At 34.1% G+C, this 15,469-nt stretch overlaps 2 protein-coding genes across 3 annotated transcripts; one reads left to right on the top strand and one right to left on the bottom strand.

The window, feature by feature from the left end:
- The first annotated feature begins 1,181 nt into the window (after positions 1-1,181).
- On the top strand, positions 1,182-15,120 carry LOC106668430 (AP-2 complex subunit mu). Of its 2 annotated transcripts, XM_014397173.2 has the most exons (9): positions 1,182-1,225; positions 1,286-1,331; positions 1,538-1,735; positions 4,487-4,649; positions 6,473-6,595; positions 6,661-7,051; positions 7,198-7,431; positions 7,536-7,647; positions 14,547-15,120. In XM_014397173.2, the coding sequence occupies exons 3-9, from the start codon at positions 1,559-1,561 to the stop codon at positions 14,679-14,681; spliced, it is 1,335 nt and encodes a 444-aa protein (XP_014252659.1). In that variant the 5' UTR covers positions 1,182-1,225; positions 1,286-1,331; positions 1,538-1,558; the 3' UTR covers positions 14,682-15,120. The 2 variants fall into 2 exon arrangements, with proteins under 2 accessions (XP_014252659.1, XP_024081866.1); XM_024226098.1 differs by having other exon boundaries at positions 1,213-1,331.
- Positions 9,716-13,479, bottom strand: LOC106668429 (micronuclear linker histone polyprotein-like). Its single transcript, XM_014397171.2, has 2 exons — positions 11,969-13,479; positions 9,716-10,343 (listed from the first exon to the last, which is right to left on the bottom strand). Exons 1-2 carry the CDS (start codon positions 13,249-13,251, stop codon positions 9,788-9,790), a joined length of 1,839 nt encoding a protein of 612 aa, XP_014252657.1. The 5' UTR covers positions 13,252-13,479; the 3' UTR covers positions 9,716-9,787.
- Positions 15,121-15,469: the final 349 nt, after the last annotated feature.

The raw sequence follows: 15,469 nt of genomic DNA, 5'->3' as shown, positions 1-15,469 counted from the left end.
TTTGGATATTACAGTATATTACAAATAATAATAATAATCCATTATATTTAGTGGCATGATTGACCAAATTATTTCTTTCAATTAATTAATGTTTTATGTAAGGGCTTGGCTGAAATGAAAAAGTTACAAGCGGGATTCGAACCCACGACCTTCGGCTCAATACGCCACTGCCGAGAAGTAAACATTAGCCAACCATATCAACTTCGAATACAAAACTGCTCAATGGACATGACGTAGAGTATAAAGAAGACTCAGGGAAAAGAATTACAGCACTGGTCTAATGCTTCTTAAAAGAAGGGTCGAATCAATAGACTGTACTAGAAAAGTACAATAAGGCAAAAGGCTGTAGTGCTTGGGAACATTAACCCCCTCCTTTCATCATCATTATCCTTTTTGGGAATGATGACATAGTCTGACAGAATATTTGTCTCGAGGCTGGTTGTGAAGGGTGGTTGTAGGCCAGAAGTGCAAAACAGAAGCCACGTGGATGCTTTATTCTGTGCTTCGCTATAATAGCCTGCCAATAGAAATAGTTAATCTTCTACTCTATTTATTATGAAAAGTATCCTCACTTATAGCGGAAACTTACGTTGTAGAGAACATCTAGCAAAATATGTTCATGCCTGAACAAAACAACTCCACTGGGCATATTCAATGATGATCCCATTTGCAGAATATGCAATGAGGAGGAATAATATCTTCGAAAGCGAAGCAACGGCTCAATGGAGGCATAACCTACGGAAAAAAACGGAATGAAATTGTAGCAGCGATAGTCAACGACCTAATACTTCTTAGGCGAAGGATCGAGTCGATTGCACTGAACTAAAGAAGGTACAATAAGCCAGAATGATGCATTGCCTGGGGAGTACAAATCCCGCTTCCTTGCATCCATCTCTACCATCATCAAATCATCAGTATCAATAAAATGCATACGTATTGAATCGAGAGAAGAACGATTCGAAAGGCTAAGATTGGCGGTGAGCCGTTCACTCAATCCCCACTCCTCATCATAAGCAATCATCAAAACATCCAAATTCACCCTATCGAAATTTTCATTTGCCAATAGTAATTAAGCTTTGTGAATGAAATAAAAAAATATTACCGAGAAATTTATTTTTAAAATGGGTTTACTTCAATCATAAGACCGGCGACTCAACGCCCCCTTCGTGCGCCGGAACGTGCCTTCAGAATCGGAAATTTTCCACGGTAGGAGGAGATTTCTCATGTACGTGTATTGATCATAAGAGAATAACTTTTATCTCAAACTTTCCCGGTAATGTTGTAGGAAATATACAAAATAAGGTTGGATGGGTTCTAAGAGCTAGCAATAGGTAAGACAGATGGTTTACTTCTACGTAATATTTTTTAAATTCATACAAGTTGTTATATTTATAATTAAATCTATATAAATTACTAAGCTGTGATATCACTTTCACCTTAAGCTCATTTTCTCATGATTTTTTTCTAACACAAAAAATGTAAATTAAGTTTAGAAAAAATATATATAAATATATACATACATATCTCCTTTTGTCAGGATAATTGGGTGAGAATTAAGATGATTGGAGGGCTCTTTGTGTACAACCACAAGGGGGAAGTCCTCATATCAAGAGTCTATCGGGATGACATAGGGCGGAATGCGGTGGACGCCTTTCGCGTCAATGTCATTCATGCGAGGCAGCAGGTCAGGTCGCCGGTCACCAACATAGCCCGGACGTCTTTCTTCCACATTAAGGTGAGCCGATGAAATATCCAGTTTATCGTTTTGTATTTATTTGGTTTTATTGCTGCTACATTCAATCAATATCAGTAACATATTAAAACATATTTAAGGGCTCTGATATAGCATAATTTTAACAAGAGTGTATCATGCTTCTGGCTATCTTGCTGGTTGGTTGTGATGGGTTTTCGACGGCGCTGTGCAGGATTCTACACACTGTCCAAGTGTTTAAGCCAGGGGAGAGGGCTTCTGTCACTAGCGGTTTTTCCGGGGGAGTGGAAAGATTAAAAATCTGTGTTATGTGTTTGTAATTCCTTTTCTTGTTCTTTTAATAGTAATTTTTCAACCTTGTGAAAAACAATGGCAGGATAGTCCGGTATTAATAAAACATGTTCTACTCCGAGGGATCCGATGGGCCCAAAATGAACCAACGTTAATAAAAGAACACTTGAAATTTTTCTTTAAATTTATAACGAGCATTGATTTTGAAAAATTATATATTGACTAAAATAAAATAATAGAAATGATAAATGATGGAGTGAGTGTGGTGTTCAATCCTTTTTAAAAAGGATTAAAATAAAATAATTTTTTTCTTATAATCTGACACTAAATTGTTAATGGTGTAATATTTAAACACACACACACACACACAAAATTAACCAAATTAATTCAACATAATTGTGCAAAACAAATGTAATGGAAGCATATCAAATATCCTCCTCCACTGCAGGGTTGCTGTGGTGATAAAAAAAACCCTGAGAGGCTAGCAAGCCAAGAAAACATGAAACAAAATATGAGTCAGTGAGAAAGATGTGCGGAAAAAAAAATTAAAGCGCAGAGGGCCAGTAGGGGATAAGAGAAAAAAAAGAGTTAGCCACAAGGCTGCACCTCAACCTGAATAGACCAACTGTGCTCCTCTAATTTTATAAATCACTAGTTAGCTTCAGGCTGTTATCAACCTGTATAGCTTTGTCCGAGGCTCCTTAGTGTAGGATCTTACTTACGACTTTTTCTCTCCTAGTTGAAGGAATCTACACCTGCATAGACCCTCACAGAAATGTTAAATGTGTTCTGCGGTATCTTCTTGGCAGTATCTGCACAGTGTTTCTTCTGTCTGTACTCCTATCTGGTGCATGTTCCTTCCTAGGTGGCAGGAGTCAAACCAGAATCCTGGCTCTGTTGGGGTTGCCCTCCAGTAATTCCTTTGTAAGCTTTGCAGATGGCCCTTCTATTAATCCTTCGCGTGTCTCATCTATAGCATCTTTGGCTCAATATGCTGCTGCTCTAACCTCTCCAGCTGGTTATACAGGGTGAATTGCTACTCGTGCTACAAACTTCTCCAGTAGATTCTTCACCCTAAAATGAACAAAAAAGTTCATATTGTCCATGGTCCGATTCTCAACCATTTCAGAGTAATTTCGCTTTTTATCGATTTTGAAAGATATCACGTCCTGGCGTCGGAAAATCGTGATATCTTTTAATCTAAACATTTCTCTTAAAATCTATAAGCACCGTTGAAATCCCCGTTAATTTTTAGAGAGAATCAAAATCATAATTCCATTGAAATTTTTTAATTTAATTTAATGCCCATTTAGTATGTAATGCTTAAGAAGTTTACAAACAGCTAGAAGGTCAAGGAAGAAAGACCCAAACGTTTTGCCACCTTCATCTTCTTATTGAAAAATTAACGGGGATTTCAACGGTGCTTATAGATTTTAAGAGAAATGTTTAGATTAAAAGATATCACGATTTTCCGACGCCAGGACGTGATATCTTTCAAAATCGATAAAAAGCGAAATTACTCTGAAATGGTTGAGAATCGGACCATGGTCAATATGAACTTTTTTGTTCATTTTAGGGTCAAGAATCTACTGGTGAAGTTTGTAGCACGAGTAGCAAGTCACTCTCAAACATTAGCAATCCTTGAACCACCATTTTTTCTCTTTTTGTCATCAACATCTTGGTCTCACAACCACTAAATAAGAAAATGACGAGTGCGTTGGAAGCGTTATTAAATCAGGTAGTTTTCCTCAAATTTGCTGCCTTCTGAGACTAAAATTAGAAACTCTGGATTACTTTATACACTTTCCGATTTACACAATTTTCCACTCTTTTTGTAGTTCTGGCTGAAATAAAACACAAAAAATTAGCCCAAACATTTTGCCACCGTCATCTTCTTATTGAAAAATTAACGGGAATTTCAACGGTGCTATTAGATTTTCAGAGAAATGTTTAGATTAAAAGATATCACGATTTTCCGACGCCAGGACGTGATATCTTTCAAAATCGATAAAAAGCGAAATTACTCTGAAATGGTTGAGAATCGGACCATGGACAATATGAACTTTTTTGTTCATTTTAGGGTGAAGAATCTACTGGAGAAGTTTGTAGCACGAGTAGCAATTCACCCTGTATAACTCTATATCTAAGGCCGTGAGTCCGAATCCCACTAGTGTCTCTAGATTTTTCATCTCAACCAAGACTAGACAAAAAGTATAATTAACTATAAAAAGTTCATACAGTAGCAATGAAGATAATTTAATTTTTGCTTTTGCTTATTGAGCTTTATTTATTTTATTTTATTATTTACTTGTTTATTTTTTCAGTTGAAATATATACAGAGATAGAACATTAATTTTAGACTTTTGCTTAAGTAAACATTTATTATTACAACTTAGCTTACATTTTGAAAATACAATAGTATACTCTCCCTCCAATTTTTTCATTAATACTTGTATGCTAATTTATAATTGTTATTTTTTAAAGAGAGCAAACATTTGGCTTGCTGCCGTCACCAAGCAGAATGTCAATGCTGCCATGGTCTTTGAGTTTCTTCTGAAAGTCATTGATGTTATGCAGTCTTACTTTGGAAAGATCTCTGAAGAGAACATCAAGAACAATTTTGTTCTTATCTACGAACTCCTTGATGGTGAGAAAAAAAAGTTTTTTTTTTTTATCAAAGTCATTTGACTTTCTGTCAGCTTCTGTACTTATTCTTAGTGTATGATTTAATTATCTTAGTTTAAGCTAATTACTTAGGGAATAATTAAGTACAATTATCAACATTTTAGCATATGGTGGATTTTTCATTTTAGCCCTTGGCAAGGCCAAAAGTTTTTATTTCTTTCAATATATAAACTGATTTTCACTTAAGAAAGTGGGGAACACTGCTTGGAAGAGGTAGTAGTCTGAAGATGGGTGGGTGAAGTAGAACTCCATTTTCTTCTGTTATTAAGTATGCATCCAGGAGAAGTATACATCTTGTTGAAACTCATCTTTTTTCCTATTTCCCAATGCCAATGATGATTATGATCATGATTTTTATATGATCAAGATCAATTGTACACAGTTCATTGTAGTTGCTCTGGATTTTGTTCTGTTAGAAGGATCTTTTTCACGGGTTGTTTTAAACTTTTCCTCAATTGGCAAATCGAGTGGTTTTTTTTTCTTTTGCTACTATGTATCACAATATTATCAGTACTAATTTGTTGGATTCGTGAGGAGCAATCAAGAATGAAGTAGTTTAGAAAAACACCTTGTTTCATTTTTTTGCCGACGTTTCGACCTTTATTTGGGTCATCTTCAGGGCCTGGGTGAATTACGAAACATTTGTCGATTGGAAAAAATACAATACAGATGTAAATATAAACTTTCGACCTAGTATTTCATTCACACATAAAGTGTGGTGCTATTCTTGTAGTGTCATATTGGTATTGTGTGAATTTGTATTCTGCTGTTTTTTATGTGGTAAGAATAATACATCTGTATTGTATTATATTTTTCCAACCAACATATGTTTTAATTCCCAAGCCCTGAAGATGGCCTGAATAAAGGTCAATAGTAAGAAGAAAAAAAGATGAAAAAGGTGTTTTGCTAAACTACCTCCTTCTTGACTGCATCTCATGAATCCAATAAATTATTGAACAGCTGGTCACCAAAAAAAGCACAAATTATCAGAACTTTTCATTTCAATTTCAGTTTTTTAAAGGAATATCAACCAAATATTCAACAAGCATAAAATTGGGGCAACTGGCATTCACAATTATTTATAAGGTGAAATGACACCTGTTTGATTGTTGTTATGCATACATTGTATATCCTTTCCTATAGTTTACATCTGCTACTTTGCACTATACATTGGCAAAGGACATGTAATCCACATAAGACACTAAAAAGTAGGAAACACGATTTCTACACAAATGATCAAAAATGATGCTTCATAACAAAGGATACATTTACAAGGTGATAATAAGGCATTGAATGCAGGTTTCAACCAAACATTGCAACTATCATTGTATTCAGATTTCCCTATCCAAAATCCTCTGATAAATAGTAAATGCTCTCTTCTATTTAATCATACAATCCATAATGACCTTAACATTCCTTTTGTGAACAATGTAAAATCCCTGTCCTAAGGTAAACGTCCGCTTTCCCCAATAATCTCCCCAGGAGGGGAAAGCGGCACTGGCCACACATGCAACCTGTTAGGCAATGAGACGGTGTACAAATCAAAAATTTTATGTGTGGTATATTAACATACATTTAGTCAAAATAATTAATAAATAAATTTAAAGGATTAAAATGATACCAATAACAGTAAATGTTGTTAATAAAGAGGGAAATCATTTTAGCAAAAAAAAGTAATTATAATAAAAAAAACTTTATTGTACTCCTTCATATTCATTGTATTAGTAGTACTTCTTATCGTACTTGAATTTTTATAATATTTGACTTTTATTTTCTTTTTAATAGAAATTCTTGATTTTGGATACCCACAAAACTCAGATACTGGTGTTCTAAAGACATTCATAACACAGCAGGGTGTTAAGTCTCAAAGTAAAGAAGAACAAGCACAAATAACTTCTCAGGTTACAGGTTGGTTGATTTATTTGTTTTATTATTCATTATTTATTGTTACAAAATAAAAACAAAAACCGCAGGGCAAATTGGATGGAGAAGGGAAGGTATAAAGTACAGGAGGAATGAGCTGTTTTTGGACGTTCTCGAATTTGTCAACCTGCTCATGTCCCCACAAGGCCAGGTGCTGTCTGCCCATGTTGCTGGGAAGGTTGTCATGAAGTCATACCTATCGGGTATGCCTGAATGCAAGTTCGGCATAAATGACAAGATAGTGATGGACTCAAAAGGCAAAGGAGGTGCTGGGAGCGGAGGCCTGTCTGTTGCTGGAGGAGACGATGCTGCTCGAGCCTCAGGCAAGCCTGTCGTCGTTATTGATGACTGCCAGTTCCATCAGTGTGTCAAGTTGTCAAAATTTGAGACGGAACATTCAATCAGCTTCATACCTCCTGATGGCGAATTTGAATTGATGAGGTAATTTATTAAATTTTTAATTTGATCTATCTTTATACTTGATATTGTTAGGGATCACAATGGAGAGGGTTTTTTAACATTAGTCAATTTTCCTTAATAATTGTTATGTTCTGTTGTATTAATCAATCATATTTTACTTTGTTAAGGTATCGTACAACCAAAGATATCTCTCTTCCCTTCCGGGTGATCCCACTTGTGAGGGAGGTTGGTAGGACAAGGATGGAAGTGAAGGTTGTGCTTAAATCCAATTTCAAACCATCGCTGCTTGGCCAGAAGATGGAGGTGAAGATTCCGACACCTTTGAACACTTCCGGGGTCCAATTAATCTGCCTTAAAGGAAAAGCCAAATACAAGGCATCTGAAAATGCCATTGTCTGGAAGTAAGAAACATTTCTTAATTCCTATTCCGCCTTTTATAGTCCAACATTTTAATGTTTTTTTTTTTTTTTTTTTTTTTTTTTTTTTTTTTTTTTTTTTAAATCAGGATCAAAAGAATGGCTGGAATGAAAGAAACACAACTGTCAGCGGAAATTGAATTGCTGGAAACAGACACAAAGAAAAAATGGACTAGACCACCAATCTCTATGAACTTTGAGGTATTTATCATTTTCTGAACATTTTTTAAGCTAAGTCCTTTTTAATGAAATGCAATTAGTAAAATCAAATATAAACAATTTATACACTCAAAGAAAACAAAATCGGACACTTGCATTTATTTGTTTATTTCCGTAATAACTAGGTATAAAGATTAATAGTTGACCTAAAATTAAACACAACATAAATAAATTGTTGTTTACCTTTATAGAGGGCTTCTGTTTTACACTATATTACAAATTTTAAAAATTATTTCAATTGCATCTTTTCTAGAGCCAACTTATTGAGTGAGTTAATTAGTTTTTTAAATTATTTTCTTTCATGAAACAATAAATTTAGTAAATAAATTAATTACCATTTTTTTTTCTTAAAAGCATGGTTTTAAGTCAAGATCTCATCCAGGCAGATGCTTTGGCCAATGACAGACGTAGCATAGCCCAAGTCCTGGGCACAACGCAGTTTAGGGCCACTGGAAGTCTCAATCGAAGAGAAGGTAGTGGTCAATCTACAACAGCTAGAGACAATCATTTTATAGTTCTTACCACACTGCATAACCATCATTTAACAGCTTCCTTGATAGGTAGTCAACTCCAAATGGTTGTAATGTAAGGGTCAGCTCTCATCAGAACGCTTCATGAGAATAGCCTAGTCTCTAGAAGTCCCGCATCAGGTTCTCAATTACTGAAGAGGCAACAAGTGGAAAGGTTGATGCGCAAATCAGCATCTTGCTTGACACTTGAACAATAGAGTCTGTCTCTTCCGACGAGTTTTAGACAATTTAGTTTGTGGCAATCAGATGACCAGGACCGTGGAGAACGCTTTGCTTCATGTTTTCAAAGACGGCCTGTTAGGGTATGAGGTGGAATCATTGTCCATGCCCGTACCAAACTGATTACCGTACATAATGGATCTTTGACTGCACTAAGCTACATTGAGATAGTTCTTCTGGAAGCTGTGGTCCAATTCGCTCCATTTATTGTGGACTTCATTTTAAAGCATAATAATGCTCAAGTTGTCACCCATCATTTGAAAGATGTAGGGATTAACACAATGAATTGGCCATCTACTGAAATGAATCCTATAGAACATTTATGGGACAAGTTTAGTAATTAAGAGCAAAACTAGGATATAAATTTTTAGTGTATTAAATTTTATTCTAAATGAATTTCCGGTGTTTTGGTGAATTTTCTTTCAAACCATCATAATTAAATATTTATTAAAACTTATGAATTTATGATCTTGTTAAATTTGGTTTACATCAAAACAAGTAGTAGTATTGAAATTATTAATGATAAAAATACATACATATAGTTTGAAATAAACAACAAAATATGAGTGTCCATTTTTTCCCCTCTTTGAGTGTATTAATTCAAATGTATTGTTTGTAGTACTGTTTGTCTATTATCACATGGACACATCCAAAATAAAACGATTTCAGCATACTCATACCTCAGTCCAAATTGATCACATCAATTGCCCGTTATATGACTCAGTTGGACACTCTTTTGTCTTGTTTTCTCCACTTAATGGTCAGATAACCCTTGACTGGCTGTTCAATTGTCAGGCTTTTTATGTTGATCTAAGTTTGTGAGGAAGTTCAGGAGTACCTGAGAATTTTAAATGGTGCTAGTGTGACTGTATTGCTGCCTTGAGAAGAGTACATTGAAGCACCTTGGATCTGAATGTGTCATCTTATTTCAAAATAGTATTTCACTGTGGTTCCCGAATTGGACCAGAAAATTTGCATCCAATGTGTCACAACATGCCGAATGGTTAGGGTTTGTGATAAATTATTTACTTGAAGTTTGATGTCTTTCTGAGTGAGGTCACTTAGTAAGACCTTTGATTCATTCCAGGATCTTTTCATTGTCCTTCTCTTATCACTGTTATTATTGTGACAAATTCACACTATTATTAAAATTGTTTAAATTTCAATATGACTAAAATAGTCTAACTAGCCTTTCTGTATTGAATATATAAATTATATTACATATACAAAAATTTAATATTTATTTTTTAACATATGAGGTTATTATAATTCTTTTTTTAACATATGGTGAGAAAACAAAATTCCAAATCACAACTTTTATTTTTGTGAGTGGCATTGCAGATGAGGGTGGAAAATGTGGCAAAACTGAAACTTTATAAGTTGAACAGGTTCTGGTAGTTGTAGTTCTTCGCTCTAGGATAGACATGGTAAAACGATGATAGTTTATCCCGTGACGCGCTGACAACTGTGCATGGTGCCGCAGAGGGGTCAACGTTTGTAAACGAATTGTAGAGGTGTGTCTCAGATGGAAATTTGCCCGAAGTGAAGTAATTCGAGTAGCCTTCAAGATCCAGTTTGACGAGGACCTCACCGATGATGCTCCCTTCCTCGTCCTCAATCGGGAACCATTGTTCAAGCTGGCAATGCAGCTGGAACTTGCCCTTGGACACTTCAGTAGATTCATCAAGTACTTCACCACACTGGACTCTTATAATCGACTCCATCCAATCGAGTGGGAAGCGTACAACGGCTGTACCAATTTTCTCACCTTGCCCATTCTTGTACTTCTTCCCTCCATATCTCTCCACATCAATTCTGATCGGTGCTTGTTGCATCTCACTTATCAACTTGTATGGCACTGTCGAATACATTAAAGCTGTCCCCTTTTTGAAAGTCCGTTCACTCTTCACAGACCAATTGTCTTGGAAGCTGAAACATGAAATAAAATTATATTATGTGATGTTGCATTATCTCAATTCAACATATAAATATATTTTTTAGTATGATTTTGGCAAATTCTCTTACATATTTTGCAAGAAAACTAAATAAAATTACTTTGATGATTATACACTAAAAGACAAAAAAACTCATATTTTGTTGTTTATTTTGACCTATTTTTATCATTACATTAATTACAACATATTTTAATGTAAACCAGATTAAATGAGATCAGAAATTCATGAGCTTTAATAAAAAATATGTAATTATGATGGTTTGAAAAAAAAATCAAAAACTCAGGAAAATCACTTAGTGAGTAGAATAAAATTTAACAATTGTTTTAACCTAGTTTTGCTCGTAATTTGTTATGAGCAAAACGAGGTAATAAATTGTTAGTTAAATTCATTCTATTACTAAATGATTTTCCTGTTTTGGTATATTTTCTTTTCAAATCATCATTAAATAATTTTGATTCAAGCTCACGAATTTTTGTTCTTAATTTGGTTAGAAATAAACAACATATAAGTGCCCAGTTTTTTCTTTCTGCAAATGTATACACATATATTGGGGATGGCAAGAATATAATGACTTTATTTAAAATATATATTTTTATTTTTTATACCTGGTATGTTTTTAACTATTCAGAGAAGTATTGTCCTTTATTTACAATTACTTTTTGCTATCTTTAATGCCATGTTTATTCTTCTATTTATTATTTATGTTTATTCTTTTGAGTCCAGGAATGTTTAAACAGCTGTTTTAACACTTTCAAAGTTTTGGCCATTAAGGGAAAAAAACGTAATGTCCAAAATAAATAATAGTCTCAAGGTGAAACATCCATAGAGTATGGCAGTGTGATAAAATTTCTAAATTTAAATTAGTTGATAATTGTTTGGTCCTCAAAATAATATGGGAGGAGGGCATTGTTGTGGTGAAAGGCTACACTTTTTCTGTTTTCTAGTGTAGGCCGTTTTTACTTTGTTTGAAAGTCTAAACAAGTTAGCTGTTTACAGAAAAGTTCGCTAATAACCGTTTGCCCTTGTAGTAAAAGCTCAAAATGGAAGGAGCCGGACCACTAAATGCACAGAGCAGGTTTTTTTCTTTTTTTCTTCCATTTGTTGTTTTAGAACAACTGAGTACCTTTGACCTGGTTGGCAATGTTTTTCCCTGATTATGGTATGTATGTGAACCATTTTACATCACTTATTACCAATCTATGAAGACATAAGTAAGATTACGACTGAGGAGTGAAGAACAAAAAAGCATTAGTACCAAACACTGTACCCAAATTTTCATTTTCAACAGTTGCATTGTTCTCTTTTTGGATTTCTTAAAGTAAACAACGTGTTAGATGCATTTTCCAAAGACACGATTACCTATTAAATTATTCGACACAACTAAAGAAGTTGAAAACAGAAATTGAGAAATAAAGCCTTTTAATTTAGTGCTTAAACAAGTGTATTTGTAAACAAAAATAATTCAGACCAAAAATGTAAATATTAAGCTAATTCACCCTATAATTAAAAAATGCCATTACTTTCTTACCAACCAATAGAAATAGTAATAAACTTAAATTTTCACAATTTAATTTATAAAATAATTAACCTAATACTTACTCTTCTTCGGTAACATGTTCTGTTTCAGTAACTTTTGTCGTCTTCTTTTTAGAAGATTTACTTTTAGTTGTCGACTTTTTTACCTTTTTACTTTTCTTACTTGTTTTACTAGCAGATTTACTTTTTGAGGCTCGACTGGATTTACTTGTTTTTGATTTTTTTTTGGTGGTAGTAGTTTTTTTACTTCCTTTTTTTGGTGACTTGCTCCCACCTTTCTTCTTTGGTGACTTGCTCCCACCTTTCTTCTTTGGTGACTTGCTCCCACCTTTCTTTGGTGATTTGCTTGTTGATTTGCTCGTACTTTTTGATTTGCTTTTTTTGCTCACACTTTTACTTTTTGTTTTACTTTTCTTCTTGGTTTTAGCTTTAGTTTTTTTCTCTTTTATATGATCCTCTTCCTGTTTCTTTTTTTCTTCTTCTAAAGCAACTGTAAGCATTTTGGCGTCAACGGGACCTGGGCTGAGCTCTTCACTGCTGGAATGAGACTTGGGGGTTTCACTACTGTCATAATCTGAGTCGACTTCCCCCATATCGATTTGTGTTATGTAAATTGGTTCAAAATCTAGCATTTTGACAATAACCCTCAAAGGAGGAATGTTCTTTCGGTTACCTGGCATCTTCTCGCCAGCACCTACTTCCTCTTCCACAACAGTAGTTTGTTTTTTCGTACTCATTGCACTTTTTGAAGTGGTAGATTTTTTGGATTCCTTCTTTGATGAACTCTTAGATGATTTTTGAGAACTTTTTCTAGAAGATTGCTTTGAAGATTGTTTTGAAGAAGTTTGTTTACTGCTGCTTTTCTTCTTTTTTTTAGGTGACCCACTCTTTGATTTTTTACCCTTTGGTGATTTTGACCCACTCTTTGATTTTTTACCCTTTGGTGATCTTGACCCACTCTTTGACGATGATTTGGATTTGGATTTAGATTTGGACTTTGATTTTGACTTTGTCACCTTAGAAGAGCTCTTATTGGTTTTCTTTGAGGAAGTTGTTAATTGTTTTATTACCGATTTTTCATTTTCAGTATCCTCTAATTCCTCAGTCTCTTCAAGTCTTTCATAGCGCATTATTCTCCTCCCATGCTTATCCTTGGGTGCAATATGGTTTTGGTGCTTCCCATCCGATATCTCTATTCGATCAACCATGAGCTCAATTTTATATAACTGTGGAAATTTAAGTTCGTCCAAGATCGCATCTCCATCTTGGCATTCAGGCCATACCTCTTTGACCTGTAACTCTTCATTGGAATCCTCATCTTCAAAGTTTTGCCGCTTTGCACTCATTGTTTAAAATTTAGTACATTCGATCCAAAATTGTTTTAAAACAAACTAAAAATAGGATTTTATTTTAGAACTTAACATATGTATGATTTGAGTCAATATTCTTTTGTTTTTGTTTTTTAATTCTATAAAACTGTACCGGGTGCAATTCTTACCCTTGTACCTGGTATTTGATTTTAACGAGTACATATTGAAAAAGTCTCAACAATATAAATTTCAACCTTTTCATTTTATGCTAAGGAAATGTATCAAATAAACCTATTTAATTATTATTTTTATTAATTATTATTTAACAAATTAATATAATGCTGCCTTGGTACTCTTCCTTCAACATATGATGGTATATAACAAAATTAAAGAATAACGAGACACCTCACTATGCACATAAAGTAAAGTTTGAAACCCTAAAAGAGAATATAGAGATGACAGGCCCTTCTTTACAACAGGTCCAAAACGGCAGAGGGCATGGGGTATGCCACATACACTGAGAAAAAATTAAAACATTATCCCTCCTGCAACAAGTGAGTGCACAGCAGAACTAAGTGCCATATCCCTCACACTGGGCATCATAAAAAGTAAATCTTATAAATCTTTTGTATTATGTACTGACTCACTTAGTGTGGTCCAGAAGCTCGGGAGAAGAGCTTCTATGGACCCCCTAGTAAAAAAAAAAAAAGCATCGACACAGATGGTAAGGTCGTGTTGGCGTTAGTTCCCAGCTATATAGGGATAGTCAGGACGAAGAAGCAGACAGCCAAAGAGGCCGCCGGATCCCATCCTGTCCCAGCGGATTTAAGGTTATTAGTTTTTAATGCTGTAAAAGAAGAATGGAGAATCTGCTGGGCTTGTAACAATAGAAATCATCCTTCCAAACTGTGGCAAGTTAAGAAAGATGTCAGTCCCTGGTCCATGGAGAACGGGTCACAAAGGGAAACGGGCACACTGACAAGATTACCCATTGGTACAAGAATAATGCAAGGGCAACTACTGGAAGGATAGCGACGTTGTAGGTGCACGTTATGCAAGAATAATGTAGAAGGCTTGACGTATATAGAAAATGGCTTTTGATCAGACCTGTGCTTAGTCTTGGGGGCACTGGGTAAAGATTATTGTTCTGGTGGTCCAGGGCTAAGGATTTTTAAAAGTATATATAGTGTTTTTGTGTTGTTTCTGTGTTGACTTTATGTTAATTTATTTGAATGAATTTAACTTATTACTGTGAAAAGAGGGGTTGTTTAAACCCTTAAAAAAAAATTCTCAGTGGCTTGTGCATACATATAGGATTATATTTATTTCAGGTACCTTTTGCGCCTTCAGGCTTTAAAGTGCGTTATCTCAAAGTGTTCGAGCCGAAACTCAACTATTCAGACCACGACGTCATCAAGTGGGTGCGATACATCGGAAGGAGTGGTCTCTATGAGACTAGGTGCTGAACTGGTAGATCTGAACTAGGAATCGGAAGACATTACAGAACAATAAACAAACTGGGATAAACAGTACGAATTGCATGCATCAAAGCTTTTTTGTTTATTACTGGGTAATTTGGAGATCAATTTAATTAAAATCAAAACTTGCATGCTATACACTTAAAAAGAGTTCTCTTTACCCAAAACAACACTTGTGTTTACAAACATAACTTATCAAACAATTGATATTACAAATATTTTAAAATAAACTAAGCTTTAAACAATGAAGTTATTAATTAAAAGAAACAAATTTACTTATTATTTTTTACTTTATACTCTTATTATTAATATATTGAATAACATACATATAATCCCTGTGTTATAATCATTCCTACAATAATAAAAATATTATTTGTTCCCTCAGGGTAAATGATGTCGTCTTGTATCACTTATAATGTATTATAATCTTATATATTCGTTACAAGTTGAAAATGAAGATATGAAATTATATTTTAATATATTTATGTTCCCCCATTCTCGATTTAATTGCTTTTCTAGATCTTATGTTTATACTTATATTTTAATTAGTCAAAATATATATGTATGCTGGAAAAAATATATATACTCGATAAAATTGTTGGAAACAAATATATGATCGAAATTAAATGTATATTAGAATATAAATAAAAATGTACACCTGTAAATTGATTGTTTTTTTGTTTTTTTTTCTCTGAGTCCCATATAATTAGCTAACAGACTGTTATATATATTATATTTACAGTTGTATAAATTCAAGGACAAAAGTAAAGGAATAA

Source organism: Cimex lectularius, unplaced genomic scaffold, assembly GCF_000648675.2.
Source record: "Cimex lectularius strain Harlan isolate CLEC.00 unplaced genomic scaffold, Clec_2.1 scaffold144, whole genome shotgun sequence".
NCBI classification, from domain to species: domain Eukaryota; kingdom Metazoa; phylum Arthropoda; class Insecta; order Hemiptera; family Cimicidae; genus Cimex; species Cimex lectularius.
The sequence above is the reverse complement of the archived record's forward strand: the minus strand, read 5'-3'. Positions and strand labels throughout refer to the sequence as shown.

Coding starts and splice junctions, on each gene's coding strand:
- LOC106668430 (XM_014397173.2), top strand. CDS start 1,559: ATGATTGGAGGGCTCTTTGTGTACAACCACAAGGGGGAAGTCCTCATA. Junction 6,596..6,660: donor AATAACTTCTCAGGTTACAG/GTTGGTTGATTT, acceptor CAAAAACCGCAG/GGCAAATTGGATGGAGAAGG. Junction 7,648..14,546: donor CAATCTCTATGAACTTTGAG/GTATTTATCATT, acceptor TATTTATTTCAG/GTACCTTTTGCGCCTTCAGG.
- LOC106668429 (XM_014397171.2), bottom strand. CDS start 13,251: ATGAGTGCAAAGCGGCAAAACTTTGAAGATGAGGATTCCAATGAAGAG. Junction 10,344..11,968: donor GAACATGTTACCGAAGAAGA/GTAAGTATTAGG, acceptor TTCATGTTTCAG/CTTCCAAGACAATTGGTCTG.